Here is a 14,892-nt window from a genome sequence, read left to right as displayed (position 1 = left end):
GACGCGGGTTGCTGGGTGTCTTAGTGTCTCGTAACCACCCGTTTACGCTCACTAAAATGATATTTCTAACTACACTTTTGACGCAGTCAGTCGCAATGTGAGTTGTTTCCATACCCACTTTACTATGCTATCAAATGTAACGCCATAATACACTTTTTACAAACGTTTACCTGGATAGAAACTATTATAACTGAATAAAATAAACTTAATCATATGTTGAAAGGATTCATCGATAAGTCCATTTCCCCTCAGTGATTAATAAAGTATATAAAAAAAGGGAACGCAGGTTCACTCACTTCACCCCATAGAATTGCCTCGTCTTGAATCGTCTCAGATAGAAGTAACAGGTGACAGCCATGAGATGGCGCTAAGATACCGTGTCCCGTTGTGACGTCTTTAAAAAGCGACTGGCAGGAAGTCGCTGCCGCGCATTCTCTATGGAGTTAAAAACGTGAGTATTGTGAATGAAGAATTTCTTAATGGAGCTCGTAGAATTGGGAGGAGCGTTAGGTTTAATTACTAGCAAAAGTTAATCACGTATAATTAGTGGAGCAATAATGAAGTGAAGGGCTTTCTTAGTGAGTTACATTAGTACAGATTTGGTATTTTGATTATTAAACGGACTTAGCATTTCTGCCTTTTTCATTAGGTATTACGGTGAAGAAAATAGGTTCTCCCGAATGAGCAAAATCGTTTTTGTTCATATTTTTTAAAGCAGATACTGCCTTTCGAGTTTTTTTTATGGACGCTACGTGTTCTTGTCCGAATCGAGCAGCGTTACGCTACGGCAAATACCCCTGAATTGCTCGCGTGCTTTCTCCAATAATCGGTAAGTTCATGAACGTCTTCGTTAGCAGTAAGTAACCGTCATGTTTGGAAGAAGCGTAGTGTGTTTTAAATGTCACAAGTGGGACTGATGGAATTTGTTTTCGTAAAGCAAACATAAGTTAATAATGTACAGTATATAAATATGCAGTGTCATGACAACTTTAATCCTCGTTCACTAACAGTCCAAATACACCCAAATAAAAATACTTCCAGATTAGTCAAATTAGTGTGAATGGCCCACACAAGAACTCTTTATGTACACTGAGCAGTGGAGCATGTGTGCCGAAAAGCGGCATTCGCTGCATGCTGAACAGTTCTGTTTAGAGCTGCGTTTTTTACGCTTGGAAAAACAATCCATTTCCATGAATGGATGTGTATTAACAGATTAGCATTGTTGTATACAAATGTAACAGAGGTGTAAGTGTTTTAATAGGACAGAGCGATGTCAGTAGTCGATGCTGGGAGATAGTAGATTACTTTTTAAAGCAACAAGTAACGTAATAGATATTAAAGTAAAAATACCTGTGTTACTTAAATAGACAAACGTTGCTACTTTACTAGTTTAGGGTCCCAGGGAAAGCGTAATCATTATAGCAGCACTGAGTGTAAAGGATGAAATGGATGGGTTTTAGCAGCCTGCGCCCCACTCTACTGCTCAGGGGGCTGCCATTTATAGCTGGCTTCTCCAGGTATTTCAATACCCCCTCAGGTGGGACTCGGCCACCTGAAGAGCGCGTCCCTCTCCGGTCCGGAACCGGGGCGCTACAGTACTTTTAAAAGAAAATAACATTTGTGTGGCTTTCTAGTCAGTTTCTTGAATGTGTCCATAGGTTAAGGATTTAATAACAAAATGCTGGTCAGGAAACTATGCACATTTTCATACAATAAAAAAGTAATGCAGTTTGTAAAGCATTACATTTTATAAAAAGTAACTATGTAACATTTAATTACCTTTTCTTAAAAATAACTAGCTGTGTTTCCCAGCTGAGCCTGGAAAATTACCAAAGAACAATGGGCCTCAGTTATAGTGCAATTGGTTAATCAGATGTATCAGAAGTACTATGTAACTCTTGAAGTACTTTTCTGTATTTTTTTGCTAACCAGGATCCGGAACTGTTTTGACGAGTGGTGGGTGCGGCAATGCTCCCCAACCTGAAGCTAACCTGCTAAAATTATTAGTTTACACTGGAGCTTCTTAATTTTCAAAATGATACATACAAATTGCCCATTGGTAAAACATTCCTGCTCAATTTGTGTGTTTCTTATAGTCTAACCTTGATTTTTTTGATGATGGTCTTTGGAGAAACTTTTTTTTTAATTCAAACGGGTAGATCTAAAGGTTTAGATCAAAAGCTATCTATATTACTAAACGAAGGTTGTATATAAACGTAAACATTATATAAAGTTATTGTCTGTTTTTACCAGCATTATTATCAATCTTTAATATTGTTTTTTGTATCAGTAAGGTGCTGCTGGAGTATGTGAATTTCCCCTTGAGATTAATAAAGTATCCTATCTATCTATCTATCTATCTGCACGGATGCCAGAAGCAAGCCGTGCCGAAAGCACATGCGTACAGCGCCCCAAAGTCAAACCCAGCGGCTTCCCAGAGTCAGTAGGTGGCGCCCAAACAACACAACCTGTAAACTAAACTTGAGGTAAAGCATGCACGCTAGGCTGTATACTGTATATGCACGAATGCTAGAGGCCAGAAGCAAGCCGGGCGGCGGTTGTATTGTGCATGAACGCATATACAACCTTCGTTTAGTAATGTAGATCTCCAAGCCTGGATCCGCCGCCATGGTCACTTCAGCACGCGAATCCGCCGCCATCAGCAAACGACTTCTAGCTAACGACACAGCCATAGAAAAACAAAAACAAGACAGCATGGATAAAAACAATGAACGAAGGTGCCTACAATGCGTTTCTGAAACACCATAACCAAAGGAGTCACGGCTCCAAAAAGAAACCGCTTTAGTACAAATATATTTATTTAATTAAATGAAAACTTTCACGGGACACACCCACCCTCCATGATTTTTCATCCCTCCAAAGATCGGAGGGAACAGAAAGTGATTGCCATTCTTGGATTTGCGAATCTTTCGAGAATCGGGGGTTTGCTGGTATACACTAAATCATGGTTTCCTTTAACTTGTTACATACAGCATAGATGTTTACAGACTGCACTAATTCACTGTGTGGCATTTAACTGTTTCTGCCATGGGAACCGGAGTGTACTGTAGAGGCACGTTGCAGTCTGATCTCCAAGGGCACACCCCAGTTTTCTGCAGTACTGCAAGTAGTAAACCATTAAGGTGGAAATCTGTTCTTTGAAGTACAGTATATGTATATTAGCACAATCAACAATCCATGGAGGACAAAGCTCCCCTGGCTTAAATTTGTATTTTTTTCCACGTCATGAGAAATAAGGATATTCTGACAGAATAGCGAGTACTGTTATTCACTAAACTTCTGCTAGCTGCCTTAATTTGCAAAAACAGGAAATCCCCATTTCTCTGTGCAATTCCTTCTTGAAATTCAGCCAGAAAAGGGACATGGAACTTTACAATAGCTTACTTGTTAACATATTATTATTGGCAAATAAAATAACACAGGTAGGGTTGAAAAATGAAATCCATCAAAACATTTTTTAGATTTTGGGGTGTTTAGATTTTTTGTCGTAAGAGTTGCTTTTACCCCTAAATACAACCCCAATTCCAAAAAAGTTGGAACACTTTTTGTAAAATGTAAATAAAAGCAAAATGCAATGATTTGCAAATCTCATAAACTTATATTTCATTGATAATAGAACACAGAAAACATATCACATGTTTAAACTGAGAAAATGTACCATTTTATGAAAAGAATAAGATTATTTTGAATTTCATGGCAGCTACAGTCTCAAAAAAGTTGGGACAATGCCATGTTTACCACAGTGTAGGATTCTAACTGCTCAACAGTCCTGGGTTTTCTTTGGCGTATGTTATGTTTCATGATGAACGTCTGGACTACAGGCAGGTGAGTTCAGCACCCTGACTCTCCTACTATGAAGCCATGCTGTTTTACTAGATGCAGTATGCAGTTTAGCAGTTGTGTAAGCTGCCAATTCTATAGACACTAATGCCTATAATAATAAACAATCAGGACAAGTAGAAAAGCAGAATTAAAATAAGGATGATGATGAACATCTTCAAAAAACAAGGTGGAAAGCACAATTATCTTTCTGTAACACACATAGTCGCCTGATGCATTCCAATAAACAATAAAATGTAGTAAACTCCATTTTGAAATTTATGGTGCATGGCTTTTCATTCCATGTCATTTACTCAGGTGTCTGTGCCACTCACTAATAGTCATTATTAGGGCACAAGTAAGTAAGTAAGGAATTTAACAAAAAAAAAAATCTCAAACCTGTTAATTTTGTATTGTTTATTTAAATGTCATTCTAAAAATTATTCCAGTAAAAAAAATGCTGTAGTATTGCAAGGTATACCGGTACTAAAAAAGTTCCAAACTACCCAGTTTTTTAAAACCGTGCTATACCAGAATTATGCAAAGTTTGGTAATCATACTATTAGGTCTTGAAGTAAACCATACTGGCATCTTTCTGTTTTAATGCACTTCAAAGCAATAATTGTATTTTAGCTTGTGCTAAACACAAAAAGGGGGACACGTCTACAGTAATGGTATATCAGACGCTCAAAACTTCAAGGGGGGCAATTCGCTATAATATGAGTATAACCACGCACTCGAAATTCTGAAGTGTATCTGTGTGGGAGGAAGCCTTGGACAGCAGAGGAGGTTGCAGATCTGGCACTGTATGAAGCCCTGTATTAGGCTTCTCCCTGTTGCTGAAGCCTATTGGCCAGAGAGCATGGCAGTCGGCAAGCCTTGGATGGAACCAGAGGATAGTGTGGCAGTTGGGTGGCCTCTGACCCCAGACACGCAGAGCCAAGTGACACGCATGTGTGCCAATCAGGGAGATGAAGTAGCTAGGAGCTAGTTTGGGGAAATTGTTTGTTATTTTCTTTATCATTTTGTTACTGCTACTGAAGTGAAAATGTTAGTATCGATGCAACATTACAATGCAGTAACTTTTCTTTGTTTTCTTCCTTCTTCCAACAACTAGAGTGTCCATTGCAGGGCTCACTTATGCACACACCCACACAGAACCAGATTATAGTCACCAGTTAACCTAACATACTCTAGTGAAGCGAGTATGGGGTGCGGATGCACGCCACTGTAAAGCCATGAGTTGTAGGGTTTAATGAGCAAGCAAGCTGATTGCTTGTTAACATGTAAAAAATGTTCATGGGGAAGAGGTGGGATTTTTTTCTTCCATTACTCATGTTATATAATTCGGACACTTCCTCAAAGCATGCAAAATCAATGCTTCTTTAATAAAATAGATGTCTATTGTTACTTCCTGAATTATCTGCACGTACATAAACATAAAACCCACTGAGTCCTGGGAGAGACTTATTGAATTGACACTACTCTTGACCAAGAAATGATGTGGAAAGGTGGGTCTTCAAGCCAAAAAGCTACTCCTGTAAGCCCTTTCGGTTTATAGGCATTTATGCCAGGTTATTGTCCACATGGTCTGTAAAATGCTTTTTATTGTGCTATATAATTTTCTGTCCATTATAACTGCCTACTCTGGTTCTTTGTCCTGGGGACTTCACATTTGTGTGTAATACCAAAGTTGAATTGTTTGAAGTAAATATTAAGCAGACACCATGTAAAGGTGGATATTATGGTTGGTGAAATTCTGCAACCCAAGTGAACAGCTAGTATTTGTCGGCCTCCAACCCTTCTAAGTGCAATTTATTGACACCCCACACATTTTTCTGTGTGACACCATAATGCAGATTGCAAGCAAGCAGGATCTATTAATTGGCTACAGTATGTGTCTAGCTCCCATTCCACATGTTTATTCTCATATCTTGTATTCTAAAGTTTGCACTTGCTCAACCCTACTGTCTATATGGAGCCAATCTCTTACACTTTGCTTTGTTCTAATCTTTGGTCTCTGATGCATGAACTCCTAAAAAAGCATTTTGTTACTTATTACCATTTCATTTTGGTTTCTAATTACCAAAATCTTTTCCTTGTTAATTGTAAAACTTAAATGAACCATTAAAGTGTAATAGGGATTTATGCATCATAATAATGTTTTAGTCTGTATTTTCTAGGGATGCACCGATACCGAAACGGGTATCTGGTATCGGCCTCGATACCACATTTTCTAAAGTACTCGTTAAAAGTCCCCCGATACCGGGGACCGATACCACGGTCTGAGAAATGTCTATGTTTGAGCGGCGTGTAAGGGGTTAATCACAGGCGCCGAGTGCCCGCCCCCAGGCCCCAGCTGCAGCTCAGAGCGGGGAGAAGGCGAGGCGAGAGATGTCAGCCGTGTGGAACTATTTCAAAGTGAATGAAGACGACGAAACAAAGGCGGACTGCAAATTGTGCTCAGCGAAATTGTCCAGAGGAGGCTCAAAAGGTAGCGCATTTAACACAAGTAATTTAATCAAGCACCCAAAATCCCAACACGACAACGAGTACAAAGAATTTACCCACGCTTCTAAACCAACACAACCCACGCTGCAGCAAACTCTTGCAAGACGAGAGAAAATGTCCAGAGACAATCCACGTGCTGTGAAAATAACACAGGCAATTATCGAGTACATTGCATTGAGTGACCAGCCACTCTCGGAGGTAGAAAATGTGGGATTCCTGCGTCTCCTCCATGTTCTGGAGCCCAGATATGATGTCCCAAGCCGCCGCTACATGACTGATACGGAGCTGCCTAAACTACACAACTCCGTGAAAAAACATATCCACAGCCTACTGCAAGCCTCCTCTGCGTTTAGTTTCACCACGGATATTTGGACAAGCAGTGTTAGCCCCGTGTCGCTAATTAGCCTAACCTCCCAGTGGATAGACGAGAGTTTCTTGTTTTTTTTTTGTTAAGTTATATGACTAAAGCTGTTACCTGTAAATTTAAATCATGTTTTTATTAAGTACTCGGTATCGGCAAGTACTCGGTATCGGCGAGTACTGAAATGCAAGTACTCATACTCGTTTTCCAAAAAAGTGGTATCGGTGCATCCCTAGTATTTTCATTTATAGCTTATTATCCGTGTCTGAAAAATTATCCTTTTTCATGGGTGACTTCTTTATTGTATTTTGCCAGTGACCTGTGGGTTAGAGATGTGTTAACTTGATCATTGTGTGCATTATGCCTGTCTAACAAATCAGATTTTACTCTTATTAAATATTGCTCATAACATGCTAATTCAGGGACACATCTCATGTGCACTGATTAAAACCATACAGTTAAAATGTTATCAGGAAAAGATATCTGTCCAATTGAAAATGTTCCTTTGAAAAGTTAAGCATTAATATTAACTAAACACTTACTGGACTGAATCGAAACTCAATTTGGACAACCTAGGGGAACAACTAGACCAAACTTGTCACATGTAAAAGCATGTAAAATGTAAAGTTTCCTTTCATTTAAAATAAACCCGCATTTGGTATGTAGGTGGGTGCTGGTATTGTACCCTGAGGAAGATTCGAAGAATTTACTTTAACATAATGTACAATGCATGGCATTATTTATTTTTTTTAATAGAAAATGTTGTAGCTTGCAATTATTGTAGCATGTGTTGAAGTTTTCACTCTGCTAAGGGAGTTAGTTGAATTTCTGTGATTTCTTTTTTTTCTGTATTAATATCATTAGTGGCAATAATATTAGAAGATAAGTGTAGCCAATTAGGCATCACAGCAATAATTATTTTGGCGTGATGTCATTTCCCAGTGTTGCTCAAGGTTTAAAGTAGAGCCCACAAAGTACTTTTTTTTTTCTTTTCTCCCCCCCCCCCCCCCCCCCCTCATCCTTACATCTATGTATTCTGGCAAGTTCAACATACTGTATAACCACTGAGTTTTAAAATAAGTCCAGTCAAGACCATAGGATTGTGGTAAAAGGATTTGTTTTATTTTATCCATACCAACATTAAGTATGCTAACAGTTTTGCATTCTTGTGTAGGTTCTCTATCCGAATATCATGGAGGTGAGCCACTCAGTTCGTGAACGAACCATAGCAGAAAATAGCCTCATCATTCTGCTGCAAGGAATTCATGGGCTTGTCACCACCATAGATTTAAAAAATGAGAGTGTGGTCAAAGGTCGCATTATCAATGTGGATGCATTCATGAACATTCGGCTAACAGAAGTTGTCTACACAGACCCACGTGGCAAGGAGACGAAACTGGACGACTTTTTTGTGACTGGTAGAAATGTCCGATATGTGCATATCCCAGACGAAGTAAATATCATGAAAACAATTGAAACCCAGCTACAAAAGATTCATAGAGTTCGAAACTTTGGTGGTGAGAGTCGTGGTAGAAAAGAATATTTGAATAAAAAAAAGTAACTTCTATATAAGGAAGTCAACATTGCCATCTGTCCGGATTTTTCAAGGTTTACTATTGTTGCTACCGTTAACAGCTGCTGAAACCATAGGATTAATTTTAACTGCTGACATGAACACCACAATAAAATTTAAAAATGGCTTAATCTTCAAATAATAAAGGTTTTGTTTAGGAAAAAAAGTCTTGATAAACAACCATATGTATTCATATGTATTGATTGTAATTAAAGCTGAATTTAGAAAATGCAATGAACTGAATGCAAGTTTTACTTAATCGGTTCAAAAAATTTATTTTATTTCATTTTTTTTTTTTTAAAACAAGCTTTTGCAGTCCATAACAAGAGCAGTGTGAACTGATTTACTGGGTTAGATAGACTTCTTATAAATATATTCCATATGTAAAAAGAAAAAAACATATCTGTTAAAGCTAAGCATTTTTAAAGCATTGTCCTGTAATGGATTTGAACAGAGGATGACGGCATTCTGGGCAGTGTGTTAGGATCCAAACATAGCTGGAGTCTTATTTGTGTGATGCTTAAATAGAATGGTTCGATAATATTGACATTCACAATTAAACTGTTTAATTAAGAGTCAAACCAGCTTCTTATAAGCAAGTGTGGCATAACAATAGCTAGATGACTGCATTGTCTATGGATTTTAATTGCAGTTCTAACCGTATTGCTCCACTGGGATGAATAAAGTTAAATTGCATTGTCGATTCCTGTGTTTTATTGAACTGTTTCCTTAATTAGATTTTATTGCGCTAAATATTGCTCTTTTCTTGTTTAAATAAAAAAGGGAATAAAAGTCTGGTGACTAAATGATATTTGAAAGTGAAGTAAATTCAGAAGAAGGCAGCAATGTAATGAATAACATTGTTTTCCACTTTAAAACTGCCTGCTCTTCTGGCATTCAGATATTGCAAAATGTGTTTATCCTTTTTTTTTTTTTTATTTATTAACATTTAGCCAAAATTAGCAAAATACTCAATCGGTGAGTGAATTAGAATGGATTGCTGTCCGAATCTGAGCCTGCATGTGTTGTGTCTTTCCAGCACGGGAAGTGAGAACCATTTTTTAAAATAATTTGCAGATGAAGTTTTCGTCATATCTGGCTCCCATGCTGTAAGTACCACCCCCTCACCCGGACAGGATCTGTCAGCAGAGTGCTAAAATTGGTGTTTTGATTCAACAAAGAAATGTCAGAATCCCACATGTCTCAGAGGAGTCATCAGACTGAGTGAAACTTGAACTGTAACCTCCTACGTCTTAAGTGTAATGGGTAGACAGTCAGATGTGAGTTTCTCTTAAGAATTTGTGAGAAATTCTATCAGGAATGAAAGTTTCATTTCATGTGTGAATTTAAGCTGTTTTCTAAAATTTGTATGTGCAACTTGTTAAGCCAAAGTGCAAATGTGAGTGTAGCTCTTTATCACGTGAGAATTCTAGAGGGTTCATGGGGGCATGCGCAGCCAGTCTGTGTTTAGTGGACTTCAAAAAAGGCATACCACCACATACAGTGGTGTGAAAAACTATTTGCCCCCTTCCTGATTTCTTATTCTTTTGCATGTTTGTCACACAAAATGTTTCTGATCATCAAACACATTTAACCATTAGTCAAATATAACACAAGTAAACACAAAATGCAGTTTGTAAATGGTGGTTTTTATTATTTAGGGAGAAAAAAAAATCCAAACCTACATGGCCCTGTGTGAAAAAGTAATTGCCCCCTGAACCTAATAACTGGTTGGGCCACCCTTAGCAGCAATAACTGCAATCAAGCGTTTGCGATAACTTGCAATGAGTCTATTACAGCGCTCTGGAGGAATTTTGGCCCACTCATCTTTGCAAAATTGTTGTAATTCAGCTTTATTTGAGGGTTTTCTAGCATGAACCGCCTTTTTAAGGTCATGCCATAGCATCTCAATTGGATTCAGGTCAGGACTTTGACTAGGCCACTCCAAAGTCTTCATTTTGTTTTTCTTCAGCCATTCAGAGGTGGATTTGCTAGTGTGTTTTGGGTCATTGTCCTGTTGCAGCACCCAAGATCGCTTCAGCTTGAGTTGACGAACAGATGGCCGGACATTCTCCTTCAGGATTTTTTGGTAGACAGTAGAATTCATGGTTCCATCTATCACAGCAAGCCTTCCAGGTCCTGAAGCAGCAAAACAACCCCAGACCATCACACTACCACCACCATATTTTACTGTTGGTATGATGTTCTTTTTCTGAAATGCTGTGTTCCTTTTACGCCAGATGTAACGGGACATTTGCCTTCCAAAAAGTTCAACTTTTGTCTCATCAGTCCACAAGGTATTTTCCCAAAAGTCTTGGCAATCATTGAGATGTTTCTTAGCAAAATTGAGATGAGCCCTAATGTTCTTTTTGCTTAACAGTGGATTGCGTCTTGGAAATCTGCCATGCAGGCCGTTTTTGCCCAGTCTCTTTCTTATGGTGGAGTCGTGAACACTGACCTTAATTGAGGCAAGTGAGGCCTGCAGTTCTTTAGACGTTGTCCTGGGGTCTTTTGTGACCTCTCGGATGAGTCGTCTCTGCGCTCTTGGGGTAATTTTGGTCGGCTGGCCACTCCTGGGAAGGTTCACCACTGTTCCATGTTTTTGCCATTTGTGAATAATGGCTCTCACTGTGGTTCGCTGGAGTCCCAAAGCTTTAGAAATGGCTTTGTAACCTTTACCAGACTGATAGATCTCAGTTACTTCTGTTCTCATTTGTTCCTGAATTTCTTTGGATCTTGGCATGATGTCTAGCTTTTGAGGTGCTTTTGGTCTACTTCTCTGTGTCAGGCAGCTCCTATTTAAGTGATTTCTTGATTGAAACAGGTGTGGCAGTAATCAGGCCTGGGGGTGGCTATGGAAATTGAACTCAGGTGTGATACACCACAGTTAGGTTATTTTTTAACAAGGGGGCAATTACTTTTTCACACAGGGCCATGTAGGTATGGATTTTTTTTCTCCCTAAATAATAAAAACCATCATTTAAAAACTGCATTTTGTTTTTACTTGTGTTATATTTGACTAATGGTTAAATGTGTTTGATGATCAGAAACATTTTGTGTGAAAAACATGCAAAAGAATAAGATATCAGGAAGGGGGCAAATAGTTTTTCACACCACTGTACCTGCTGAAACTGGCTATTTGGTCCTTATACAGCTGGAGCGAGATCTTCAATCGCACTGCCAGCAATAAGTCGGACTTCTTTTTAATGGGTGTGAGACTCCACCAGGGTTGCCCTTTGTTACCGATCCTCTTTGTGACTATTATGGACAGAGTGTTTTTTAAAATGCAATGAAAGGTTGGAGGGGTCCAGTTCAAAACTGCATTTTGCAGATGATATCGTCCTGTTGGCTTTATCAGGTGACGTCTTTAGGTGCACACTGATGACCTCAGGTTTGTAGCTGCATGTGAATTGGTTGGGAGGAGGATCAACATGTCCAAGTCTGAGGTCATGGTACTCGCCTGGAAGAAGGTGGAGTGGCCTCTCCAGGTTGGGGAGGAGTGGCTTTCTCAAGTGGAGAAGTTTAAGTATCTCTGGGTCTTGTTTATGAGTGAGGGAAGAAGGGACTGAGAGATTGACAGGCAGGTCTTCGTGGCGTCGGCATTTATGTCGACATTGTACTGCGTCGATCACGGTAAAGAGAAGGTTGAGCTGAAAGGCAAATCCCTTGATTTACCGTCCAATCTGTGTTCTTACCCTTACCTACTACCAGGAGCTTTGGGTAGTGACTGAAAAAACTAGATCACAGATACCACCAGCAGAAATGAACTTCCTTTGTGGGGTGTCCTGGCTCAGCCTTCGAGTTGGGGTGAGGAGTGCAGATGTTCTGTCTTGACACAAGCCAGTTGAGGTGGTTCAGGCAGTTATTAAGATCCTTCCTAGACACTTCCCTGTGGAGTTTTTTCAGGCAGGAGGTACTGTATTTGAACAGACCCAGGACACACTAGGGCAATGATATCTCCCAGCTGACCTGGGAGCACCTCCGTATCCCCCCGGAGTAGGTGGCAGGGAAGAGGGTGTCTTTGCTTAGGTTGCTGCCCATGTGACCCAGACTTGGGTTAGCTTGAGAAAACAGATGGCATATGCAAGTGGCCTTTACATTAATTGTCTCTGGACAGTTTTTAAAAGGCCATTTGTAGTTCAAGCATATGCACCTTTTTTGTTTTGTTGAATAATGAGCAGTATTCACTAACCCTCCAGACACGTTTACATCCTTCTGTCTTCCGCAGAGTGTTTAGATAGTGTTTGAGAATGGCAGTTTTGATCCCACAAAAATTCCCCTTTCCACTGCCAATTTTCACTTTTACTGTTTGGCAAAGCTGAGAAAACATAACACAATTCAGTACCATAAATGAGGTTGACATAGTACTTTAAAGAGTCTGCCCCAGCAGTCCGGCCTCCGGGGTTGCATCACTGGTTTGGCCACTTTGTGCTAGTTTTGGGTGTTCTTTCAGTGTGTGTTTGGGGTTCCGCAAAGCACTCCATGTTCTAGACATATACCAAAGACGGATACATCGGATCAATTAGTGTCTGTAAATTGGCTTGGACTGACTAAGGGAGAAAGTATATGAGAGTGTGATGACCAGAAGTCCTGTTTAGGGTCGGCTCCTGATGTGTGTCTGATAAGGATAGGCTTAGACCTCCTGAGACTCAGAACTGGGAAAAGGATAGATGGATAGCGCAAATAAAATGGTAATTAATGTAACATGAATATGTGGAGGAATACATTTGCAGTTGGCAGCTGTGCTACGCTTAACAGGATGTTTCCTACCACTCCAGCTCAAACAAAGTGAAGTTTTCCTTTGGAAAAGCTAGAGTTCTCATTAGTGATGCTCAAATGTTAAAATCATTAGACTTACAATGTGGCTTTCACTTCTGCTTTCCCTGTAATGCAAATCAGTTGTTTTCATTAACAAAATTGGCACTGATGTTTCTTCTGCAAGGCTTGCATAAATACTGTGTTTTGCAGACGCTTTACAGGTTCTGAATAACATGCCTTGACACCTATGCATACCTATTCTCCAGAATTAATAATCGGTCACATATGTTTTATATGCAATTTTTATGGAGAAGCTAAACGATTATAAATAATTTGTGCAATGCAAATGCATCTAGAAAATCGTAATCTTAAAAAGATGACTTGTCCAGTTTGTAATTCTGACTGATTCTGAGGTAGCAGATGAGACATACCGATGAATAACATTCTGACGACACCTTCTGTCCACACTGCAGATGAGTGAGGAATTTACCAGACTCTAGACAGCAACAAGCCTACAAAAGAAGTGGCTGTGTGTTTCAGTCAACCGAGTTTAAGCTAGTGTTCCATGTTCTGGCCTTACGATCCTACAGTTTTTTGCATGTACTGTTGTACTGTTGGATGAATTCAGATGGTAGTGAAGGCTGCACCCAGCATACAGCTTCATAGTTTTGTGCTTCTCGTGTGCCTTGCCTAACTGTATTTTGGCTGATTGTGTCGTGTGCTTTCTATGCAATGCAGAGATAACGCTGGCAGACACAGAAGTGTTTCTGCAGCTGGGACAAGAGACGCTTCCGACCAGGAGTTTACTGCCTCGTCTGAAGAAAGGAAATTCTAATCATAGCTCAGTGGTAAATATTACAAAGTTTCAACGTCTTCTCCAAATTAAAACCAAGCTAGGCCCTGGGGGCACCTTCCCACCCACTTGGAAAGCAATGAAGGTCTCTAATTAGTACATGGTTCCCATAGCAACCCTGGTTGGTACCTGAGTTATTTAAGTGCCGCTCCGAGCTGAGCAAAAGAGAAAGCAGGCTCTTCTAAGCCTGAGTCATCCCCTGATCATCTGCCAAACCGCAGAACACACCACATACCACACAATCAAAACATGCTGAGGCACCTCACATGGCCCTGCAAGGGGCCTGCCTGGCTGGGATGGGCTGCTGGAGTGTTTCTTGTAAGGCCTGTCACATAATGGGATGTGCCAGAGATGCTTACTCTCGCTGCTGGGGAGCTTCCATCGCAAGAGGCACTTGATGAGTAGCTAGCTGACTTTCATGGCTCACTCATTCAGTTTTCAGGCTTAACCAGGACCAACTTGGTACTTCATAACACACGATCTACAAAATGCATTAATGTAATTTTTGTGAATTTTGCTGGTCTGTTTTTTAAGTATAGTTTTTAAAATCGGGCTGTTAATAATAAAGAGGCGCAGTTTTGAGCTGCAGTGAGCCTCTCCTTGAACCCTGTCATTTTGCATCCTTGTGTATTTCAATGAATTACTGTGTTCTCATAATGTGTTGTTATTGTTTTAAATGCAGAAACTTTATCTTTGTGAAAACTATTCACACCATGTTTGATACAGTTTTTTTTAGCTTTTCTGATAAAATTCCATATCATGATAAAGTTAATAGCAGTGATACTAAATGATAAGCTGGTATTTTTCAAGCTGAAGTTACTTCTTCACAAACATGGTATATGTCGGTGTGCATTTGCTATGGAAAATTCTGTTCTAAAGTTAAGTGTCATCAGTCAGTCATTTTCCAACCCGCTATATCTTAACACAGGGTCACGGGGGTCTGCTGGAGCCAATCCCAGCCAACACAGAGCACAAGGCAGGAGCAAATCCCGAGCA

General features: G+C 39.7%; 1 protein-coding gene across 2 annotated transcripts; it reads left to right on the top strand.

Moving 5' to 3' along the window:
• Positions 1-361: 361 nt before the first annotated feature.
• On the top strand, positions 362-8,986 carry LOC114665179 (U7 snRNA-associated Sm-like protein LSm10). 2 transcript variants are annotated; one of them, XM_028819599.2, is made up of 2 exons: positions 362-451; positions 7,887-8,986. In XM_028819599.2, exon 2 carries the CDS (start codon positions 7,905-7,907, stop codon positions 8,271-8,273), a length of 369 nt encoding a protein of 122 aa, XP_028675432.1. In that variant the 5' UTR covers positions 362-451; positions 7,887-7,904; the 3' UTR covers positions 8,274-8,986. The 2 variants fall into 2 exon arrangements, with proteins under 2 accessions (XP_028675432.1, XP_028675433.1); XM_028819600.2 differs by lacking the exon at positions 362-451 and adding an exon at positions 495-829.
• Positions 8,987-14,892: the final 5,906 nt, after the last annotated feature.

The sequence above is a fragment of the Erpetoichthys calabaricus genome, chromosome 14, assembly GCF_900747795.2.
Source record: "Erpetoichthys calabaricus chromosome 14, fErpCal1.3, whole genome shotgun sequence".
In the NCBI taxonomy this organism is placed as follows: domain Eukaryota; kingdom Metazoa; phylum Chordata; class Cladistia; order Polypteriformes; family Polypteridae; genus Erpetoichthys; species Erpetoichthys calabaricus.
Note: the sequence above shows the minus strand (reverse complement) of the source record. Positions and strands in the feature narration are given on the sequence as shown.

Coding starts and splice junctions, on each gene's coding strand:
- LOC114665179 (XM_028819599.2), top strand. CDS start 7,905: ATGGAGGTGAGCCACTCAGTTCGTGAACGAACCATAGCAGAAAATAGC.